Source organism: Macaca fascicularis, chromosome 1, assembly GCF_037993035.2.
Source record: "Macaca fascicularis isolate 582-1 chromosome 1, T2T-MFA8v1.1".
Classification (NCBI taxonomy): domain Eukaryota; kingdom Metazoa; phylum Chordata; class Mammalia; order Primates; family Cercopithecidae; genus Macaca; species Macaca fascicularis.
This window is the reverse complement of record NC_088375.1, coordinates 126747996-126767103: the sequence shown is the minus strand read 5'-3', so window position 1 is coordinate 126767103 and position 19108 is coordinate 126747996. Positions and strand designations below refer to the sequence as shown.

The following is a 19108-nucleotide window of genomic DNA, read 5'->3' as shown; positions in this document are numbered from 1 at the left end:
GTTAAAGCTCTTACTAGAAATAAACTTCATCTCTAAACACTCAGAAAGTTTTATTTTCTATTACAATTTTATGCCAATCAGTACATACAACTCCTTCATTATTAAACCTCCTACTCCTTGCTACTTTTTAATTAAGGAACATAAATCATCTGAAGAGAGGAAAATGAGAGACCGGAACTGTGCTGGACAGAAGGTAACTCATATCACATGGAATCTGACCCACTTCAGGGAACGTATCTCTGTAGTAATACAAATATTTTGCAAAGAGGTCAGTTGGTTTATTGTTTCTCTTAACTCTCCACTGGAAAAAAAAAAAAAACACTACTAATAAGATATGAATATTTATCGAAGACTTGATGCAAAGCAATTCATTAGCCACTTCTTAGTACTAGGAAATACGTTGCTTGATTTGAAAAGAGAGATAATTATATTTTAAGCAAAATTTCTTGATACTCCAATTCATATAGGTTGTCAGGAGATTTTTTTTTTTTAACTTAGAAAGGGAAACCAACTCTGTGAATCTAATATTCTGAAATAGAGTGTCATAAAATACTAGAGTTGGAAGAAAAGTGGAAGAAGCATTAGGTACCAGCTAATCTATCTCCAGTGTTTACAGATGGGGACATAGAGGCTCAGAGAGTTAAAATGACTTACTGAAGATTACATTGCTCAGTAATGATAAAGTCTATAAAAGAACCTTAGTCTTTTGATTTACAATGCAAAAAAATAAGCACCATACTAGGTCCTTTCTTCCCCCCTTTCTTCTTTTTTCTTTTTAAATTACATATATAGAACTCAAACTACTACTCCCCTCAAACTAAACTCTCTTTGAGAGTTACTACTCAAAGTAACTCTCCCATGTTCTAATTACTGTTCAGGTAGTAGTGTAATCAACAGTAGTAATAGCTATTTGTTAGCTATTTTAATACTAATCCTCACTATAATTACAAACTAAGATCCACAAAACTTAAACTTCAAAAGTTACCTTTCCTTGTAGTTAATAAAAACTTGGTACAAGTTATGGTCATTTTTATTTACAATGGAATCATGAATCTCTTGCATTAGGTTCCGATGCAGTTTTACAAGTTCCTAAAAAAACAAAACAATGTGAAAGGAAAGTAGGAAACACAACCAAAAAATACAGCCCAAACCCAGAATCCCTTTTGTCGCTAAATTTGCCACTCGGGATATGCTGAATGCTTTCAATATATAAAACTGCTTCCACCAATAAAGAGGGAAAAGGAGAGTGGAGAGAGAAAGGGGGAGTAAGGGGAGGAAGCAAAGGGAGAGGACAGGGTAGAAGAGGAGGAGGGAGAGCAGGGGATGGAAGGGAGAAAAAAGAAGGAAGATAAGAGGAAAGCAGAGGAGAGGGAGGAGAAGAGAGAGAGACAGGCCATGTAGATGGGAAACAGCAATTTCATATCTCACTTGAAATGTCAGTGTCCTCTGAAAAAAGACATTATCTCACTAGTTATTAAAGGATAATTTATTCCTTGTGTAAAAATATGTATAGCTTATTTTTGTTTTATAATCACTGTAAATTTTTAAATAAAACTGTCCAAGTGCCTAATGTTTTATTGACAGTAAAAAATAATGACTCATGTCCTTGTGACACAGAAATGTAGATTTGTACTTTGGTCAATTAGTGGTGTCCTGGTGCTAAGCTAACAATAATCAGACTAAATTACTTGAAACCAGACAACTAATGGCATAAATAAGGAGCAAATAAATTGTATTCGACAGTTTACTGGAGCAACTCAAAATGTCAGAATTTCACATTTTTCCCGATAAGCAACTAATTTTCAGTCAGGCAGTAAATACATGTCATAGCCAGGATATGAGGCAACTTGAACTAGGTGCCAATTCTCCCATTATCTCATCCTGTGTACCTTGGAGCACGCATTGACTCCACAGCATGCTCTTTCCTTAGTGGGGTAGAAAGTAAACATGAAGATGTGGGCTCTAAGTTATAAAGACCATACTGAAGTGGTTCAAGATCCTTATCTTCCCCAAATGTGCAGTTTATTTAGTGCTAAACCTTCATCAGATATTGTACATGTTATAAATCAACAAGAATGTCTTTCATTCGGCCAAAATCGGGATAAGGATGACATGCCATTGCTTACCAACTGCTACTGAGCAACACAGAACACAACAGAATCAAAATATAAAGAACTGCTCAGGTAACACAAGCAGGTCTGTGCGTAAAGGCTTAAATACATGTATCAGTGTATGTGGACGCACGTGCATGGGGGTGGGGGTGTATAAACCAAAGCAAGTCCTAGAGGTCTGAGAACTTGAATCTTGCCTAGCATTACCTCACTTGGCATGGCATTTAGCTTGCTTCTAGATTTCTGGGCAAATATCCTTTTAAGATTGTAAGGTTCTGGTAAGGTGCCCTGAAACTTACATAATGTAAACAAAAAAAATCTCCTCAAATTTTACAACTAAAATAGTCTGGTAAATCATAAGGAAGTAGTCTATTTCAGATATGGGAGTTACATTTGATACAACTGGAAGTAGAAAGCACCAAATAGTAGAGGCCAAAGATGTGGAGGAATGGAGGAAAGTAGGGGAAACTGATATGGTGAGGACATCATCTACAAGACAAGGTCTGAGGGGCTGGAAGAGCAACAGAGCTCCACAGGGAAGTGTGGGGATGGAAGGGGACCCCGGATTAGTTTAGACTACCTCCTCATGACAAACAGTTAAGAATAACACATGAAAGTTATTTTTCCATTTGTGTTCTTCACACGTGTTGACTGACTTTTGGTTGAAGACAGGATACATCAGTTATTTCAAGAAATAAGGATATAAAAACAGGAAAAACAAATAAATAAATAAGTAAATAAATAGGGCCAATATTCTTAAAGACTACAAGAGTGTTAAAAAAAGGGATCTGGAACCCCCCAAGGAAATGAGGATTTTATTGAAGTACACCACAGTTTTAGCTAGCATATTTTTACTTACAGGAATGTTCATGAATACCGAATCAAATTCTGCTGCTGTCAGAAATCTTTTTAGTGGTGCCATGAAATACTACCAGGAAAGAAGAAGAAAACAGTAATTAAGTATAGCTTGTCCTAATCTATATATAATAGTTTTTCGTCAACCACAAATATTTTTTGAAAGTCAATTGTTGATCAGCATTATAAACACCAAAATTGTAGAAACTATTTTCTCTAACTTAAAGACTTCACACTTGAATAGATATATAAAGACACGAATACAAGCTAATATTAATACATTTAAAGTATAAAACAAAATGGTTTAGACAACAAATGCTTCCAAAAGGAAGGAAGAAAAGAACACTATTGTCTGAGTTGGCAAACAATGGCAACATTTTGGAGATGTATATGAAGACTTACACAGTAATATCTCCCTAATGTTTTGTGGAGATTCTAGATCGCTGAGGTCAATAATCTATGTGTGCAATTTATGAATTATTCCTCGAGAATTTTAGTTTCTGGCCTACCGTATCTCTTTCATTCTCGGCATTCTCAGTATCTGTGCAGAAGATCCTTCCAGTACTGGTCTCTCAGTTCCTTGACCACAAATAATCTTGTGCTCCACTCTAGCTCAAATCCTAAACCTTATAGCCATACTCACAGGCCTTGTCATTATCAACAACTTCATATGCTCCATAGCACTAATTTCAAGGAACTGGGTCAGCCAGTCCTGTAACCATCCCACCTCCATCATGTCCTCATTTCCCTCCTAATCCAGTTTATATTCCATGAATCAATTCCCTCTAAATCCTCTTTTCTTCCATTGCGCTTTTCTAGAAAAACAAACACCCTGATCAAGTCTAGCTTGCCACATATTTTGTGACTGTATCTAAGAAGTTAAGCATGGACATTACTGATTGTCTAATTTTAAATATGACCACAAAACTCAACTGGGCCTGTAATGCTACATAGCGCTACTACAGTTCCCTAGTCAATTTACTCTTCTACTCTTCTAAACAATGCTGGCATACCTTCACTTCTTTCCCTAACCTCTAAATGTGAGAGTCTGGAGAGGTGGCCTCAAACCTATTCCCTAACATGCATTCACTAGGGTGATCTCACTTAGTCCCAGGGCCTTAATGCCATTGTGCGATGATAATGGCCCGGTCTATACGTCAATTCAATCTTTCCCCTTAATGCCAGATTCATATACCTAACACCTTTCTCAACGAATTCCATTCAAAGTCTAATAGGTATCACAAATTTCATATGTTGCAACAGACTCCTGATTCCCAAGCCTGTTCTTCCTCATCTGTATAATCTTCACCATTCATGCAGTTGCTCATGCCAAAACCTACCAGTCATCCTTGACTCCTCTCTTTTTTTCACATCCTTTACTTAATTCATCATCCAATCCAGTTGGCTCTATGTTTAAAATTTACTCAGAATCTGACCACCCATACCACCATTTTTGTCATCTTGATTAACACAATTTTCTTCTAATTCTTCTCCTAGTTACCACTCTTGCCTCACAAGAGCCAGAATGAGAGGTTAAAGACTTAAATCATATCATGTGACTCCTGCTTACAACACTTTCCAATGTCCCTGCATGGCCTGGTGGCCCACCGGCTCTCCCACCTCATGCTCAGTCCCCTTGCCTTGTTCTGCTCCAGTCACACTGGACTGCTGTTGTCCTTGAAGCACGTGCTGAACACTTTCCAATCAGAGGGCCTCTCTTGCAGGAATTATCTTCATTGGCATATGTACACAGCTTACACCCTCAGTTCACTTAGCTGCCTGCTTAATCTTGTCACAGAGGGCTTCTGCACCCACTCTTTATAAAATGCCACCAGCCCTCCCCAACATCACTCTCTATCTTATACTCCCACCTTATTTTTCTTCAGAAAACTTATGACCATCTGGCATATTTATTTGCTTACATTCTAAACCCTCCCATGGAAAAAAGTGTCAAGAGAATCAGAATATTTTTGTATTTATTACTATATCCTTAGTCCCTGAAACAGTGCCATTCAGGTACTAAGACATCCATAAATAGTTGTAAAATGAGTAAATCTGCTTTGAGATCTTTAAATACAAAGTTCTCCTAAAAATTATAATACACATACACACATTCAGAAGAAACAGTGAGTCTAACACATTAGCTATATCAGGCAGTATTTGGGCATCAAAAATAATACCTGATGACTTACTTTTTCTATTGACTCCAAAGTTTCTGTATATTTTTCTTCTGTCTGCTTAATTTCTGCTAGACAACAACTTCGTATATCATTTTCTGGACATTTCTGCAGTTAGAATTATCAAAATAAAGTAATTTAATAAAATCATACATTAACCTATCAGGAAGGAGAGATCAAAAGCATTGCTGACTTTCTTAAACTTTCCTTTCTAATAAAACACATAATTGAAAGACATCTAACTGCATTTGTGAGGTAGCTTTGCTGTTTTTATAAAAATGTTGAACAATGTAAATGAAAAAGATTTAGATGATTAAAAAATAAGCTTCTGAATGTGGACACTCTCTTTAAGTTAAAACATCTTTTATTAAAATGTTCATAAAGTTGGAAACACCATAAATGGTGTATGATTGTTCCCTTAATGTACAGCACACTTAACAAATGCTATAGAAATAACTGCAAAAACAATAAAAAGGGTATTTGGTAAAGTAAGTAAAGACCTTCAAATATTTTTTCCAACATTAACATCTTACCGCTTGACTTTTTAACTAAGTATTTAACATTGGAACTCGTAGAGCACAACACTAAAATCAAAGATTCTGGAGTCTGATGGAATTGGGTTCAATACCAGTTTTGTTGTTAGCTTTTCTTTTCTTTTCTTTTCTTTTTTTTTTTTTTTTTTTGAGGCGGAGTCTTGCTGTGTTGCCCAGGTTGGAGTACAATGGCGCCATCTCTGTTCACTGCAAGCTCCACCTCCCGGGTTCGCTCCGTTCTCCTGCCTCAGCCTCCTGAGTGGCTGGGACTACAGGTGCCCGCCATCACACCTGGCTAATTTTTTGTATTTTTTAGTAGAGACAAGGTTTCACCGTGTTAGCCAGGATGGTCTTGATCTTCTGACCTCGTGATCTGCCCACCTCGCCCTCCCAGAGTGGTGGGATTACAGGTGTGAGCCACCGCGCCCGGCCTGTTGTTAGCTTTTCTAACTGTGAATGAATCACTAAATTTCTCTGACTCCATTTTCTTATCTGGGAAACAGAGAGAATCACAGCGCCAACCCCAAGGAATGGTAAATGAGATAAACAGTGTAAAGCGCTTAGCACTTTTCCAAGTGCGCAAGAAGAGTCCTGTCCATCTAAATTATTATCACTGTTCACCCCATCAACTGAGGACTGCCCTTGGGGGAGACAGTGAAGAATGCGCTGGCACTCAATGCAGTTAACAATTATAGGAGGCACACATGATACTCAGTCACCTAAAAATGTTCGGAAAATGCTGCCACAGATGAGCTGTCAGCCTATGAGATGGTTAAACCACACTTTCATTTTATTTCCCAAACATAGGCAGGTAACTTGTTTCCATTCCACAGAAGCTACTGGACAACCCACCAGCCTTTTATTAAAAGTAGGAACATAGACAGAGCTAAGCACATTCATCAAAGCACTGCAGAAACAAAAATTACCAAGCAGCTGGTAAAGAAAAGTCTTTAATATACAAGAAAAATTTATTAAGAACCTAAGCAACTGACTTTTTTGTTGTTGTTTCAAATTGTAAATGAGAAAATAAACCAAAGTAATCCTTTCTGAATGTTCTGGATATATTAATGGCAGATAAGGTTTTGAGGGCTCATATTGGCTATGATGATATCTGAAACTAAATTTATAAATGAGTAGGAAAGCCAGGAGACTTATCATGAAACAAAAGAAAAATGGTACCTCGTATTAACACTTACCAAATGTGAAGAAATACTCTTTAATATATATTTTATCTTATATCAAATTTAAAGGGAAAAATTTACCTGTGTTGTAAGAAATTTACTTTTATAAGGGCATAATTTCATGATTCCCTAAAATTCTATTCTACTACCACCCTGCCATTATTTAGCTGGGTGGCACTTCATTTCTCTCTCAGACTTTGTTTCCTTACTAGCAAAATGAAAAGATTAGACCAAAGATTCCCTATGGTTGTTTTGAACCCTGAAAGGCCATGCATATGTCTGCAAATGCAGTAACAAGTCATAATTATATAGTTATAAGCAAGCAAAGGTTAAAAAAATCCCAGCAGAGGTTCCATCAATGATTATGTTAATTAGTCTTTCCTAATAAAATATTCAGAGTAACATTAAAAACAAGTAAAAGTCCTACGGGTTGATGTGCTTCCTCTGCCTTCATTAAGTCCTCATAGACTTCTCCACCTTCATCTTCCCCATAAACACAGTCATAGAGATCTTCCTCATCTTCCACAAGGGTTTCACTACAACAAAGGATATGATATAAGGTCATTTTCTATTATGCAGTAAATGCAAGAGCTACAAATAGCCTACTGGATTTTAGTAGAAAATCCAGAAAGGAAATAAAATGGAATTAGTGGGAAGAGTTCAAAAGGTTTACATTACAACTCTGTCCCTCTTAACAAGTAAAATGATAAGCAACTCGAGAATCTAACAATGAGGGCAGTGGCGGCTACCATTTACTGGGTAGTTACAATGTATAAGCACAAAAATAATTACTCACATATATTATCTTACATAATTCATCCAACATTAATTATCAGGTATGCATTATTATTTAATCCATTAAAGAGATGAGGAAGTTGAAAGACCAAAAGGCTATTTGACTTTAAAAATAACCCAGGTAGTCACCAGCAGATCCAATATGTAAAACCGAGTCTCTCTTAACTCTGAGTGTTTTACCCACTCTATCATACTGCCTCCCACTTTTTGTATTTCAAGACCTTAGTTTCATCAACTGTATTAAAGGGTATAATATGGAGAAGATAGGAGAGTTACATTGTATCTAATATGTCATAAGTGGTCTTATAAAAGCATGTTACTGCAGTGTTATAATCAGCATCTAATCCAGTGGTTTTCAAACCATGCTCTTTCAAGCCCATTCAGAGGAAACCCACCAGTCCCCCATCAACCAGACCCTTCCTCTATCTGTTTTATATCCCAGAGCCATAACTAAGGTAACAGACAGACATAGGATACTGAAGCAACCAGACTTGGTGAACACTGAGAATAAGGGGAGAGAGAAGGAACAAAGAGGAACGAACTTTCTACTTTGGGACACTAGGAAGATGGTCAGCCGTATTGGCAGTGACATAATTTCCATACTGAGGGGTTTAGGCAGGCAATCTGGCCAGAGAACACTAGGGCAGGTAAATCGGTTTGCACATTCTCTGTACCACATCAGAGGAGGAAGGTCTGGTGAGTTCATGAGGCAGCTAAGATATAAAATGATGAAAAAACAGCTTCTGCATTGGAGGGGATCCTGTTCTGAAGAAAAATAGACTGAAATTCATTTATCTGGCACTCCTAATCCCAGCACTCCTGCTTCTGATCCCTAATATCGCCAGCCCTGCAAAAAAAGTCAACCTTGCTGAAGCCCTACATTTGACTACTTCCCATGACAGTAAAGGAATGAATCATAAATTCACACAGACTTTTCTCTATTTTTGTTGTTGTTGTTGTTGTTGTTGTTGTTGTTGTTGGGGGAGAGGCATGACAGAGTCTCACTCTGTTGCCCAGGCTGGAGTACAGTGGCGCAGTCTCGGCTCACTGCAGGCTCTGCCTCCTGGGTCCCGGCGATTCTTCTGCCTCAGCCTCCTCGGTAGCTGGAATTACAGGCACACGCCATCATGCCCAGCTAATTTTTGTATTTTTAGCAGAGACGGGGTTTCACCATGTTGGCCAGGGTCTTGAACTCCTGACCTCAGGTGATCTGCCCACCTCAGTCTCCCAAAATCTTAGGATTACAGGCGTGAGCCACCACACCTGGCCGACTTTTCTCTGTTTTAAGACCTGTAAGAATGACATGCATGTCTGAGTGCATGCGTGCATCCAAGTGCACAACTGCAAACACACACACAAGACTGGTCTAGAACTGTTTGGCTTTTGTTATTCAATCCTATACTAAAGCTGCTTTTCTTGCTAATAGCTCAGTCAACAATTTCTGATTTCTGAGCCAGGAAAGAAAAAAGCTGTGATATTTTTCAAATGGTCAATAAATCAGCAACAATCGACATTAGCTTTCCTGTCTTAGGGCCACCTACATACGGGCATGTCTGGCACCCTGACACTAAAAGGACACTGTACAGTGTGGTCATTACCTGCCCTCTCCACTCCACCATGTGGCTTTCTCTCCAACTTAGGAAACAATGATTGCCTCCACAGTAGGGACCAGACCAGTATTTATTCCAAAGGCTTCCACTTGGGTGATTTCAGTCCCAAAAGTTAGAGTTAAGTATATTTACCCATAGAAATTGTAACAAAGCTGAGAATAAAAATCAAGCTGTCATGGCAAACTCAAAACCAAGCATTTCTACGGATAATACATTTGCTCTTTTTTTTTTTTTTTTGATAACCCTACTTTGCCTTTTATCCTAGAACTTTGGGAGGCCAAGGTAGGTAGATTGCTTGAGCCCAGGAGTTGGAGAACAGTCTGGACATATTAAATAAATAATTTTTTTAAATCCTGCAAATACATTTGGACCTTCAGCCACCAAGTAGAAATTTAAAGCAGACTGCCTCTCACAGAGCAAGGGCTGGCATCTCCGAGCAGCCAATTCAGGAAACCAATTGGCATCTCAGAAAACCAATTGGCATCTCAGGAAGCCAATTCAGTTTTCTCCAAATTTAGCTAGGAACGCATCCTCAATGGATTTATCCTGACATCAATTCTGCCTAAATAACATCAGTGAAAAGAACAAGACAGGGAAGCTATAAAAATTTATAGGTGTAAGTCACCACTGGTATGGGTTAAAAAAGAATATTGGCTGGGTGTGGTGGTTCATGCCTGTAGTCCCAGCACATTAGGACACCAAGGCGGGTGGATCACCAGGTCAGGAGTTCGAGACCATCCTGGCTAACATGGTGAAACTCCATCTCGACTAAAAATTAAAAATTAGCTGGGCGCAGTGGCAGGCACCTGTCATCCTGGCTACTTGGGAGGCTGAGGAGGGAGAATCACTTGAACCCGGGAGGCAGAAGTTGCAGTGAGCTGAGATAATGCCACCACACTCTAGCCTGGGTGCCAGAGCAAGACTCTGTTACCAAATATATATATATATGTATGTGTGTGTGTGTGTGTGTGTATATAGTATCACAGCACTAGAAATTAAATATTTTTCCTTAAACAATCTGAGTACATTATCAATAATCTTAGTCACTTTATGAAGACTACAACCAATTCAGTAAAACAACTGGCACTATCTTGCTTACTATTGGTGAGTTCTTAGAGATTTTAAGAGATCAGAAACTATTCTTAATAGATATTTAAAATATAAGACTGAAAGGTCACTCTGAAGACCACCTACCCTGGAAGGAGCTGCTGGCCATCCATCCGTGTGGCTGCAGTAGGCACGCTCACCCCCTCTGCTCTTCTACTAAAACCTCTGAGAGGGGCAAGTCAGGGTGTACCTGGAAGTTGGGACTGTGACTAACAAACTCCGCTCTAGAATAAGAGGTGTCTGAGTTCAAATCCAAAGATTATAATTTACTAGCAATATTACCTTCAGCAAGTAACTAGACTTTTCAAAATTCAGTTTTCTCACTTTCAAACTGTGAAGATATAATAACAACCTAGTAATATTGTGGTATTACATAAGACAGTGCATATAACCTGGTTAGCATACAATGGAAACTCAGTAAGCTCTTATTATTATTGCCAGGTAATCCCTGGCAAACAGTAGATGCTAGATGCAGTTTTGACTTGTTAATTTAGAAAACAAATACTTATTGAGTACCTACTATATGCCAGACACTGTGAAGTTCTAGGAATATAGCCATGAACAAAGCAAAGTCCCACACCTCACAAAAGTTTACCTTCTAATGAGGAGACACAATAAATGAAGCAAACCAAGACTGTCTCAGGCATTCGCAAATGCTGTAAAAACACAGCAATGTGAGTTGGTGGTGGCAATTTTAGACAGGGTAGTCAGAGAAGGCCTCTCTGCAGAAAGAAATCTGAGCAAAGACTTGAATGCTGAGGGGTCAGTCAAATAGGCAGAAAGAATAGCAGGTATAAAGGTCACAAAGCTAAGACAAGCCCAGTGTGTTGTGTGTATGAGGAAGGATCAATGAATGAATGGATGAAGTTCCATAGCATTTGAATCTGTTTTGGGGAATAATCTATTTCTTATTATGATTCCTTGCAAACATGCCTGATCTATGTCATCAGTTCCTTGAGGAGTAAGGATCACGCTTATATTTATTTGTAATCGGTACAAGTCACTCAATCAGCAGAAGATAATCAGCTGCAAGGACCTTTTGCCTCTCTTGACTATTAAATAATAAAGCCCAAAAGGATTCTCTGTTCAGAATAAACACCATCTACTAAAACATCCCGAATAGCTCCAACCCACACTTATCTCTCCCTTCCTTGAACTTATAAGGCATGCACTGTGTGTCCCACAACTCCAGCAGCAGATTCTGTTTCTTTTAAACTGTTCCCTAATTGTCCAACTCCAATTTTATCTACTACTTCTGTTATAACTTTGAGAAACTTTGAAATTTTACTTCATTAGAGTAAGTTTCTTTATTCTTCATGGGGACACAAAACAGGAACTAAAGACCAGTTGAAGTACATTTTCTTGTAAAGCTTTCCATCGCCAGTTTAAGGTTAATCAGGAATTAAGCCACTTTTCCTCCTTCAGATAGCTTACTTCAACATCCACAGTTAAAACCCACAATGGACACATAAATTGGCAGTGGCTAAATTTTCCTCAAAATGTTCAACATACTCTATTAAATCAGGAAGGCCTTTGTAGACGTCTTCATCGTTAATGCTTTCTTCTGTTGGGAAGGGCCTAGGAAGTGGGGGGAAAAAAACGTGAGTCAATGAGCAACAATCAGGCTAAATATGTAAGTTGTCTGATGCCAAAATGGTCAGATCAGTCACCATGTCTACCAATGCCTAGGGCTTTCCCTAAAGTGCCTGCTCAGTGGCTGTGTCTGGGGTTCCCCGAGGGAGGCTGTAACACCTGCCACCTGAAATCATCTGAAGCAATTACAGCGGGTCACCACAGTCACATGTGCAGGGGGTCATAATAACATGCTTATCTGATCTCCCACTTGCCACATACCTGCAGGGTCATCTCACCCACTGAAGCACCCCAAGTCAGACAACAAACAGCTGTGCATGTACCCTTGCCTTCAGCACCCTCTCTTTTCAGCTATGGGATCTGACAACAAATAATTTGGTAACAATCATCCTTCCATGGCTCCGTTCACTAGTGTAAATGAAAACTAGTGGAAGACAAAAACATTGTGCCCTTTACATATATGGTCATTGACCCTGACATTTCTGCTCAGACTTTAGGGTATTTAAGCTGTATTTTTTATTTTCATTTCTTAGACAAATGAGTCAACCAGACCTTGGGGAGAACAGAGTGTTTTCTTTGTTCCCTATTCAAGAAAATCACACTTTAATGTATCTCCTATTCCCACTGTGTGGCTTCCTTGTTTGCATCATGGTACTATGTCCTCTGTTCATAACACCGGTATACCGCCCTAATTTATGTCTAACAAATCACAGGAAGTATACTGTGCCAAAAATTCTACTCTTTTCAGGCAGCCAGCGTATCACATGTTTCATTAAAACAAGAGGATCCATCAAAATAATAAATAAGCTTTAAATAATTACTAGTTATATTAAAAAGCAGAGTTTCACATTGACTTATGGATTAATTTAATACTGAAGACATTTGAGGAGACTAGGTTTTTCAAATCAATCAGCGTGTGAGAAATGTAGTCTCAAAATCATTTTTTACAAATTAAGGCACATTCTACTATGCAAGTTCATCGTAGAAAATATAGAGAAAAATTAAAAAGGAGAAAAATCTTCTGACTTACATTTTTTCAGAGTTGAGAATACATAAAAATGTGATGCTTTTAAAAAATGTTTACATATAATAACATAAAATACATATTCACATGGAAGGTATGAATGTACTGAAGAGCAAATTAGAAGGAGTTGAACACTTATCCAGCTGACAGACCACACACATAGAAAGCTGCCAAATTCATGGCCCATTTCTGAGAAAGGTCCGGTACCAGCAGGGCATCTTCCCTGAGCTCACTGTGCTTTGTAGCCAGTGCAGAGAATCCCGCTAAGTCCTGCTTGGACCCTCTCCCTTAGAATGTGAATGTGAGCTGGACCCAGAAAAATGACTGTGATGGCTAGAGACAGAAATATGGAGCACTGCATAAAGAAGGTAAAAAACAAATCCATTCCATTTCCATGAATCCTGGCTGTGTAGAGACTATTTTTCCTTATTTCCTCATGTTACTTATACAATACATCTTCACTGACTGATCTAACTTAAGTATGTAATATCTGAAACAGAAAAGGCTCAACACAACATACACATCTATATTTTTATGCTTATCAACTGCATAATACTCCATTGCAAGGAGATGCCATACTATATTTAACCAATTTACGTCCAGGTTTTTAATTTACTACTGAACTTTCAATACACATTCTTGTACACATGTTTTATACTTGTCTGATTATTTCTTAAACTCCTAAAAGCTATGAGTTATTATGTTCTACTCCATAGGAAAAAACAAATTACAACATCTTTTAAAATATTTATTTACTTAAGCATTTGTGTCTACTTTAATGAATCATATGTACAGAAATGTTAGAGGAAAGTTAAAAAAAAAAAAAAAAAGAACCACACCAGTGACAGTCACCTGTGAATTTAGAACAATGTTTAGCCAATGCGTTATTCAATTAATTTCAAATGTGTACGGGATACTTAATACCAGGCAATCTTCATGAATGAGACATAGTACCTGTGTGCAAGGTGCTTCACAAATAGTAACCATTTAATAATGAATCATTATACTGAACTCAGTGGGACACATGAACAATGAAAACAGAGCTTACCTGATTCCTGTGGCCAAAGCTATAGGTGTTCGAGAAAGTCGTGATAATGTTTCTATAACCTGAGAAAAAAGGAAAATACTAATTAGACATGTAGTTCAGAAAAGATAAGATTTCTTTTTCCAAAACTTTTTCAATCTAATATTAACCATAGCAGCAGAAACATAAATTTGCAGATGTCAAAGACGTCCAGAATGAGAAGGGCAGTGATTGGGAAGTATAAACATCTAGATTATAATTTTGTTCCTTTCTTTATTACTTTAAGCAGATTACTAACCCATTTGAGTTCCAGATTCTTTATGAGTATAACACAAAGTTAGCCTGGGTGACCCCAAGCAACTTCTCTCTCTACTTTTACAGAATCTGAAAGATTCTGGAAAGCTGTATTCTCCAGTATAGTACCCACTAACCACATGAGGCTATTTAAATTAATTTAAATTTTAAAAACAAAAATCCCAGTTCTGCAATTGCACTAGCCACATTTTAAGCGTTCAGTAGCCACACACATGTGGCCACTGTAATGAACTACACAGTGATAAAAAATTTCCATCATCACAGAAAGTTCTATTGGACAGTCCTGCTATATAGCAAAGCAGGTGAGAGTGTGGGTGGGCTCTTGGGCCAGACCACCTGAGTCTAAATTCTCAGTTTACCATTTATTGGCCAGGTACCTTTGGGCAAAATACTTAACTTCTCTGAGCTTTTGTTTCATCATCTAGGTAATGCCTACAATAATAGGTAGATTATTAACAATCACTACATTATCGTGAGGATTCAATAAGCTAGCACGTAAACTATTTAAATAGTAGCTATTCTGTTTAATCACCAACTTTAAGGAAATTGCCTTAATTTAATTCTGAGTGTTTTCAGAAAAAGTTTTCTAAATTAACCTTAATTCTGCTTCAAAGATTCCTTATAAAGATCTTCAGTACCTAAACCTAAATGTTAAATGTGCCCTGCTAGCAACTTCACCCTTCCTTCAATCTTTTGTCCTAAGATTGTCTCTTTCAAAGACTTAGTGAGAAAGCCATTTATCTAAAATGTATTTTTCTCATCAAGTTTGTTCTTGTTTATTTCTTTTTTGAGACAGAGTCTCACTCTGTTGCCCAGGCTGGAGTACAGTGGTGCCATCTTGGCTCACTACAACCTCTGCCTCCCAGGTTCAAGCGATTGTCATGCCTCAGCCTCTCTAGTAGCTGGGATTACAGGCACACATGACCATGCCTGGCCAATGTTCGTATTTTTAGTAGAGATGGGGTTTCACTATGTTGGCCAGGCTGATCTTGGACACCTGGCCTCAAGTGATCCACGTGCCTTGGCCTCCCAAAGTGCTGGGATTACAGGTGTGAGCCACCATGCCTGGCCATAAAGTCTATTTTTAAGATAATAGATATAATGCATCCTAACTCTCAAAATTTTAACAAACAAAACTTAAAGAGGTTCTACCATAAGGCTTATTCAGAACGACAGTAAAAAACGAGAAAAGGCAAAAATCTGTTTCCAAATTAAGGTAATCTAATTCCTTACTTCAGAGACAGGAACATAAAAATGAAGTCTCCAGCACTCTGTAGAAGGTTCATGAGAGTACTAGCCACACATACACTTATATCTCACCCACTTCAAGAAGTGGTACCATATATATATGGTTGTAGTTAGAAACTCCTGGCTTTGGAGTAAGAATACTTGGAACCCTGACTCACGAGTTTTCAGCTATGCTCACCTTTACAAGCCTTTGTAAAATGCAGACAATAGCTAACTGCTTCATGGAGTCACAGAAAGAATTAAATGCAATCATGCCCATCATATGCTTAACTCAGTAAATGTGAATTTTTATTACCATGTAAAATAAAGTTATTATACAAAGATAATACTTAATTGAATTACATATAGATGATAATGTATTGCATTCTTAAAAACTGCAAAAAGGGTACATTTTAAGTGTTCTTATTACAATAAAAAATATGTGATGTAATGCATATGTTCATTAGCTCCAGTTAACCATTCCACAATGTATACATATTTCAAACCAACATGTTACACAAGATCAAAACATACAATTTTTATTTGTTAATTTTTTTAAAAAATTAAGAAAATTTGTTACACAAACAAAACAGAAGGGAGCAACACTCTTTAGGATGGTTCCAAAGGGTTCGAAAGAAGCAAAGGACATGGTGACTAGATGAGCTAATTTACAGACCCCAAAATTCTATATTCTAACTCTAGCCCCCTGCTGTGACACTAGAAAAAGAAAAGGGAAATACAATTGAAACCCTTCATGCAGTTTCTTCCTGGTTAACTATGTTGAACATCTAATGTCAAAACATACACAACCAATCAGATAAAACTTGATATCCCTTAATTCCCCATAATAAAGACAAAGCATTGTCAGTGAGTTCGTAAATTCAGAAGATCAAGAATGAATACTAACACATTTATCAAAATTCGCTAATTCAAAATAAAAATAGTTGCTTGCTAAAATACCAAGATTATTCACTATTAGGCAAAAAGTCTAACTTTGGGGAGGTTCTGGAATAATCAGTACAGTATCCAGACCCTTGAATTAACTACATTGCTTTACTTTAGCATACATCTTATCCTAATATATCACTATTAGAAAGCTACGGGGTGAAATCTGCCTCTGATTTTAGTTTACACTGTGATCCCAGCATATATCACTACTTAATAACACGAAAAATAGCAATAGCAGTACTACAGCTATGTCTTTTATTATTACTATTCTATTACATATTTTATATAGCAATGCATTTTACTCCTTAGGGATATTTTCTACAATAACTACGATGTATCTACAAAATTAGAATGCATTTTCTATTCCTTTTCCCCCACCAACAACCAGAACAATAACAACCCCTCCCCTACACACCGCCTCTCTCAGAAAATTATAGCTTGATTTTTTTCATGAGTGTCCACTAGAGGGAGCCAGATGATAGTCTATTAGTTTAGCCCTGAATGTGTTTTATAAGGACAAACATTTCTGAAAATCAACAAACTGAGACCAACTCCCATTTTCTGCTTAACAGGGGTTATTTATTAGTATTCACTAATAGAGAAATAACAAATATACAAATTCAGCAGATAAGGAGGAATGGAAAGACAGCATGCAGTATATCCTAAAGTGAGTCTGAGAACTGGCACTCAGTTTTGGGTCTATCCTATTGTACATTGAGTCCATCCGTTAACTCTACATTTAGCCAAAGCAAATAAAGACTGTTTAGTCAATGTGGTGTTTTTAGAACAATGTGTATTCTATAAAGGCGGAGAGTATCCGGATCTGGAATAGACAAGTATACAAACTAATGCCAGATTCTTAAATCCTCTTTGTGGGGATTCTGACTTGTCATTGGAAACACCCATTCAAGAACCTTTACAAAAGAAAACATATCTAAGGACACCAAGAAGACTATTTTCCTGCAATGTATTAATTTCTAACTTGTTACCACAAAACAATAGGAAATTCTGAGGTACATTAACTCCCAGAAACAGACATAGCTAGTAAGAATATCTGGAAGTCAATAGGCCAACAATCAACTAGAGGAAATCCGTGTCATGAATTTTCTTTCTTTCCCTTTGTCTATCCCTTGGTGAGTAAGAAGAGTGGCAGCTGTCAAGAAATGAAAATGATCCTGGATAACACAAATAAGAGCTATTTTGTGAGGCAGGTGGGAAAGGTAGACAAAGGGCTCTGCAAACCTGCGTTAGAAGGGTGGCTTACATTCCAGAAGCTAGGAAGGACCATTGAGAAAGTGTGGGAAGGACAATCACAGGGTCAAAACTGCATTTTTAAAGTAAAGTGAAGGGTAGACTGGGGTAAGAGGACATAGGGAACAGACAAGGGGCCAGGAGACCAACCGAGGGGGCTGTCTCAGCCATCCAAGTGAGAAGTGAGGCACTGGAACCAAGATGGCTACAGGAGAGACAGGCAAGTAGTGGAAAGGAGAGGAGCGTTCAGGAATAGTAGCTGACGCTCTGTGAGGGCTAAAGGAAGAAGAACCCAGGATGACCTGGGCAAGCTGTTAAGGCTCTGGAGGTGGCCACCCCCAAGGTCGCCTACCGGGAAAGCCTCCAGGATGCTTGCGAGCAAGAAGCCTTTGTTCTCTCTGTGTCTTCTACATGGTGGACACGTACCATCCTGAACCAAGTAAGGCCACCCACTCCTCCAGGGAGCCTTCTCCGGCCCCTGGTCTGTGTCCCATTTGTGTCCCTATAGGACCCCGGACATAACTCTGCTGTAGCATCTATCACCTCATTTGAAATGAAAATTTATTGGCTTTTAAAAATATTTCAGGCCAGGCTTGGTGGCTCACACCTGTAATCCCAGTACTTTGGGAGGCTGAGGCAGTTGGCTCATGAGGTCAGGAGATTGAGACCATCCTGGTTAACACGGTGAAACCTCGTTTCTACTAAAAATACAAAAAAAAAAAAAAAAAAAAATTAGCCGGGCATGGTGGTGGGCACCTGTAGTCCCAACTACTTGGGAGGTTGAGGCAGAAGAATGGTGTGAACCCGGGAGGCGGAGCTTGCAGTGAGCCAAGATTGTGCCACTGCACTCCAGCCTGGGCGACAGAGCGAGACTCCGTCTCAAAGAAAAAAAGAATTATTTTTCAAAGGAATACATGTTTACTTTGTCAGACTGAAATAACACAGTAATACATAAAAGATGCCCCTCCATACAACTCCTCTCTCTTCTGCCTAAACAGGACCACAGCTAAAAATCTGCTGTGACTCCGGCATAATTTTTCTTTTTTCCTTTGCTTTATTAAGTGATGTATTCCTACTACACAGATTTTTCTATAGCATGCTTTTGTCATTAACAATAAAGCAGAGTCATGTCATATGTATACATCTACTTTATTCATTTTAGTGCTATGTAACATTTCAGTGTATATAAATAGCAATGATTTAGCCATTCTCTTGCCAATGAGCTTTTTCAACATTTTTTCTGCAAAATCTGCAATTATCTTTCTTGCCAAAGATCTTTTCAATTACGTGCAGGTATTGCTGTATGAAAGACTTTTAAATGACTAGGACCAAAGGCATGATATTCAATATATTTACA

General features: G+C 38.1%; 1 protein-coding gene across 6 annotated transcripts in view; it reads right to left on the bottom strand.

Moving 5' to 3' along the window:
- The window catches only part of VAV3 (vav guanine nucleotide exchange factor 3), a 398293-nt gene that overhangs the window by 194755 nt on the left and 184430 nt on the right, over positions 1-19108 (bottom strand). For all 6 annotated transcript variants that reach the window (XM_065548736.1, XM_074000525.1, XM_065548740.1 and 3 more), the window contains exons 3-8: positions 14035-14093; positions 11882-11947; positions 7285-7393; positions 5159-5251; positions 2971-3039; positions 986-1089 (exon numbers count right to left, since the gene is read on the bottom strand). In XM_065548736.1, the coding sequence (XP_065404808.1) occupies positions 986-1089; positions 2971-3039; positions 5159-5251; positions 7285-7393; positions 11882-11947; positions 14035-14093 (500 nt within the window). The remainder of the gene's footprint in view (positions 1-985; positions 1090-2970; positions 3040-5158; positions 5252-7284; positions 7394-11881; positions 11948-14034; positions 14094-19108) is intronic.